The sequence below is a fragment of the Megalops cyprinoides genome, chromosome 15 (assembly GCF_013368585.1).
Source record: "Megalops cyprinoides isolate fMegCyp1 chromosome 15, fMegCyp1.pri, whole genome shotgun sequence".
Lineage (NCBI taxonomy): Eukaryota > Metazoa > Chordata > Actinopteri > Elopiformes > Megalopidae > Megalops > Megalops cyprinoides.
In genome coordinates, this window is record NC_050597.1 from 25565962 (window position 1) to 25571610 (window position 5649).

General features: G+C 39.7%; 1 protein-coding gene across 1 annotated transcript; it reads left to right on the plus strand.

Annotated features, from left to right (window-relative positions):
• The first annotated feature begins 1720 nt into the window (after nucleotides 1-1720).
• On the plus strand, nucleotides 1721-4711 carry dnph1 (2'-deoxynucleoside 5'-phosphate N-hydrolase 1). The gene is made up of 4 exons (XM_036547447.1): nucleotides 1721-1942; nucleotides 2284-2355; nucleotides 3198-3308; nucleotides 4190-4711. The coding sequence occupies exons 1-4, from the start codon at nucleotides 1807-1809 to the stop codon at nucleotides 4318-4320; spliced, it is 450 nt and encodes a 149-aa protein (XP_036403340.1). The 5' UTR covers nucleotides 1721-1806; the 3' UTR covers nucleotides 4321-4711.
• The last annotated feature ends 938 nt before the right edge of the window (nucleotides 4712-5649 follow it).

The window sequence follows — 5649 nt, forward strand, 5'->3', positions numbered from 1 at the left end:
TGTTTTTGGAGGAAACAGTTTCCCTACGTTCAACGTCATTACGTCATCCTAAGGGTTGCCAGAGTTTGAGAAAATCATCACATTAAATCCAACGCGGATTTTGCAATAGATGTAGGCTAGTAAAGTGAAAATCAAGGAAAATTAACTTTATATTTGTCTCATAGCCGGGTTTCGGAATTTGCTTCCACAATATGTCGGCCTTGCAAGATTAATAGTTGAAGTCATTGAAAATTGCGATTGTTGCTATCCTCCAGTCATAATTATTACTAAAATAACTATGACAGACCGTCCTCCAGTTGTACTTTTTTCGGCATGGTTTAACAATGAGGTTTATGTGTCTATAAACCTTCTTGGGATCAATAGCCTTGCACTATTTACAATCCAATTTGTGCACAGAAATGGGACGATAGCATTACCTGATGGGACAGACGTGATGAGGTAATGCCTATGGAGGCTTTAAATAGTAATTATTCGCATCGTTCATTATGTGCCAAAGCAGTTGCAATTTCTCGACTGCAATACACCAAATAAACAAACAACCCTCTCAGTATGTTTGCCCGTCTGTCTACAACAAAGGGATGGAGTGATGAGGTTTTACCCCAGACCTCCAGATCAAATCTAAGGATCAAGGCAAGGAAGTTCTCATTGCACCTGTTTTCAGTGTTTTAATGACATGTCATTATTGTGATAGTTGATATTGTGATAGGGAGGTATCTGTGAATGAGCAGGGTGATATTTCACCATACAACAGTAACATTATAGCCAGCCTTCATGTTATATCAATGTATGGCCAGTTGTGGGATGTTAACCACGATAAGAGAAAGTGAAAATTTATTTAGCAGGTTAGCCATCACAGTTGTTCTGTGTTCCCTTTCAAGCCTCTATCACTGGTGGGGCTAGTTTGCTACTGCTTTTGTAATGTTGATTGCAGATTTGAATGATCTTGTTTGGCTCAAGTGGAATATCTGACACAGGACTAGCTTGCTACTTAGCTAATGGTCAAAATTACAGATGCATGCAGGGCAAAAAGAAGATACAGGTTAAGCACAGTAGTGGTATTAGCAATGCATCATTTCAAGACTAAATCTCTAGGACAACTTCAACTACCTATGTCCTTTTATTGAGTGGTGCAGAAAGTATTGAAGGTAGAGTTGCACATTGACGTTAACACTGCTTTCATAAGGATTGCAGACTGTGTAGGAAATGCAGAGCAGTGCACAGGAGGGTTCAGATCTCTATACTTTCCAATGAGGGACACTGACACAGCAGTGCCACACCTACCAACTGAGCTGGAGACCTATGGGATATGAGGCCTTCCTACTACACCACTGCTGCGTTTATGAATATTACACAACAGTACTCTGTCAGGAGGTGCTGCACCTAATTGCATCGCTGTGGCATTGTTCAATAAAGCTGGAGTGCTTTCCAATAGATGTCATCAATACTCCCCATTATACTGTACATAATTTTCTGTGAGGTAGAGAATCAACAATTCAATCACAAGTCCCATATATGGATTTCAGAAACCTTAAGGGATGGGGTAAGCGCTGGTGTTCTGATGAACACTCTGAAGCATTTGTGCCCCCATTCCTGAGACACACCCCTAGTGCGAGCCATGGAGAAAACTGTTGAATAAAATTTTAAATGGCTCTATATTTTACCAAACCATAGAAGTTTTAGAGAGTATCTGGCAACCCTAGTGAACGTTACAGGAATCAGACCAGAGGAGGCAAATTCCCCGTCGTAGACACGTGTGTTACGGGGTGAATTATCTTGAGATTTTATGTTTTGAAACGCTTAAATACGATGCGTATATATTTTTGTGGCAGTATTCGTGGAGGACGACAGGATGTGGTTATTTATCAGAGAATTGTGCAGAAATTACAAACCTACGGTAAAGTTCTAACGGAGCATGTTAGCAGTGGTGATATTTCAGAAAAAGGTAAAAAAGTTTTTAAGTTTCCTATCTGTCTTTCTAAGTCTCTCGAAATGTCTCCGTATTTAGCAAGCTAGCGACTTTTCATGTGCCCCCACGATTACCTTACTTTGTCTTGGGTGAATTGTTGCACTTCTTCCTTTGAATGGATTGCCCAGTTCGCGGTATAGTTGGCTAAATTTTGACATGCATTTCTTATTCGTGAAGTTGGCGAATTTGCAACAGCTTTTCTATTTAGCTTTATATAAATTCTTCAGATAAAACGCTGCCAGGTTTATGCTTGCTTACAAGGCTAAATAGTCCTAGTGATAGGCTATTGACCTTATATGACCCTTTTATTTTCCAAGGTGAAGATGCAGCACTGGATGGAGACAAAGCAATCCACGACCGAGACATTGAATGGCTCATGTCAGCTGATGGTGAGCAGTTGCGGCTGGTGAAGTGGAAACACTACCTTTAAATATATCATTACATTCAACCTCTTCCCTTTTATCCTCCTTAATTAACAATAAAACAAATAGTTCACAGGATAATCGACAACAATCGTGTAATTTCAATAAATGATTATGGTCGCGAAACACCGCAGATTGTCTGAAATTTGTGTGCTATTGCGAAAGCTACAGCATGAGATTGTTTAATTAACAAGGGTGGCAATTTGAATAATTAAGTTGCAAGTAATCCCAAAACTTTCTCTTAAATGTTTCACATTATAGCTTTCTTGTGTTACAAAATTCAAATTACAAAACGGAGCTAAATTTAGTTAAATCGATTTAAATGACTGAGAATAAACTTTTAGGTTAGGCTGAGTGCAATGAACAATAACGTTTAGAACACAGAGCTCACAAAAGCTGTGATGTGTCATGAGCTTTAACGTAATTTAAATCGATAAATGCCATCCTTGTTAGTTGAACAATCTCACGTTGCAGCTTTCGCAAGCACACAAACTACAGGCAATTTGCGCTGTTTTGCGAGCATAATCATTTACTCAATTTACGCAACTGGTTTTGATTATTCTGTGAATTATTTTATTGTTAATCAAGGAGGATAAAGGGGAACAGGTTGAAAGTAATGATAGATTTAAATGTAGCCTTTCCGCTTCCCCTCTTTCCAGCTCACCAGCTGCCACAGCTGCCACAATCTCATACACTGTTCTCAACAAAATGCTATAAGCCATCGCAACATAATTTGGTAATACCAATAGGTTTTCTGTTGTTTTCTTACTTGGAAATTGTTCCCATCTGTGTTCTTCACCAATTTATAGTGATTGTGGCGGAGGTGACGCAGCCCTCACTCGGAGTTGGGTACGAGCTGGGACGTGCGCTGGCCATGGACAAAAAGATTCTCTGCCTCTTCCGCCCTTCCTCTGGGCGAGGTAGCACACTGTTCTGCATAATTCCCCAATAACCGCAGCCCTATCGAGTGTGTAGTTTTACAGAGAGGGATTATGGTAATGGGTATATGATTGACTGGAGTGGCTTTTGGTGGATGTTTATTCCACACATCTCCAGGCCTGAACTCATTACAGGGATAGGAACGCGGCTGTTTATACAAGCTGAATTCATAACTTATTTAGAGGCACATTTATCGCATACACGATCCCAATATTTGAAGGAAGTATTAAAGCCGTCTGCTGGATGTCACCCGTGACATCCACTTCCAATCAACTGCGTTCTGTCACTAATCACAAAATAGAGAGGAAAGGTTCGTTACATATGACAGAGGCTAGCATCATGAATAGTTTACCTTGAATAGTTACGCCACAGGTAGATGGAATGCATCTTGCTGCAGAAATGAGCAGTTGCCAAGTCCATTTCTTTCTTGTGTGTGTAATAAGAAGCATAGCACCTCCTGACCCAGGGAAAAATACAACAGTGCCCAACAGGTAGATTAAGATGAGAAAACAATATTAAGGATAGCCACAATGAATAATACAAAGAGGAGTATGTTGTAAAGGAAACTGGTCTTGTTTCTCCAGAGTTCAAAGCACTGTTTTACTGTGGGGAAGTAGGTGCTGTTTCCCTTAAAGCATCTTTTGATTGTTTTTTGTGACTCTCTCATATTGGCTATCTTTCAAAGCAGCCTTTGTTTTAGTTTGTTTTCTTTATCTCTGAAACAAGAGTACATACTCTGTGCCTCCTTGGTGTATATGTCTATGTACCCATGTAGTTTCTGCCTTTTACACCATCCTTACTTCAAACAGAAACAGTCTGACACTCACTCTCTTTCTCTCTCTCATTTCCTCTCTCTCCCCAGTCCTGTCTGCTATGATCCGGGGGGCTGAGACCAGATCCCAGAATTCTCTTTTCCAAGTGCAGGACTACTCTGAGGATGAGGTAGAAAGAGTCCTGGAGGACTTCTTCAGTGCCCTCTCCCCCAAGATCTGACTCGGAGTGAAGTGGTAATTACAGGATCTCCCTGTGAAAACATGGTAGCTCTACAAATGTACTCTACTACCTTACTACTGACTTTACTAACTGGCTGTTTTTGACAAATTATCGGAGTCAGACCATATTACCTCCCAGGCTCGATGCTTTAGTATTTGAATATATTGTTCTCCTTACAAAGTATATTTGCAGATTGCAGATATATTTGCAATTTAGTGCAGCATAATAAAGCCAGAATAGGAAGCATCAGTGCCAATTTCTTGAAGAGAACTATGATAGCAACATGTTGAAAGCTGTTTGGTTGTAATCCAAATGTGACACTTACTTGTAGGAACTCGAAGGAAGTCATAGCACAAAAGGTTCAATGTTATTTCATAATTAATACCTTTGCAAACTGTCAATAAAGAAAGCAAATAAATTGCCTTATGGCAAATGAAGTTACAGGTGTCTAAATCCTCATTTTACTTCTGCATGCATACACTATCACCATACTGTAAAATGTTGACATCTTGGAAACAACTCTGTGGGCCGGTAAGTGTTAATGTAACAGCCTAAGGCTGATTTTGTTTACGTTATGTTACATTAAACTTTTCAGCCCTGTTTTGATTTTTAAGGGCAGATATAAATTAGAATCTTTTGCGTAACATCAACTCTAATAATGTGAAAGTCAAACTTCTATTACTATTTTCAGTGCCCAATAGAGTATCACTCCATGGTAAGATTTTGGAGTAGATATTTTTGAGTGGAGGACTTGCTGACAAAGATCTGTAACATATATCAGATGTATAGGCTGAAGGAAACCATTTCATCCTCTTTCTCTACAGAAGTGACTTTCTGTATGGAGTTGAGAGGGCTTGCTCTGTGCCTGTTGCAGGTCTTTAATATGTCCACCAGGGGTCCCTGGTTGCTCTTGTGAGGATGGTCGGTTGTGGGAGTGCCACGTTGGCTGTGCTGATCGACCATATTATTGCTTCTCAGTGCCCTTTAAAAGACCCTTTTAATCGTCTGCAAAAATGCCATCATCAATCATATAATGAATAACTAATTATGGACTCAAAAAAGTATTTGCAAAGCTGACCACAGCTTTGTAGGAGATGACACATGATTACTGCATTTACTTGTGTGTATAAAAAGGCGGACACTGACACACAGAGACTGAAATATCAATTATCTGTGTTTGAGAGGTCTGCATTCATACTTCCCAATAAGGAAAGAGGGTTGTAATTGATTACACAGTAATCCACTCCATTCAAGAAGTGACTCATGTGGCTTTTACTTAATGATGAAACCATTACTGAAAGGGAAAAGCACCACCCGTTTCAGATGTTT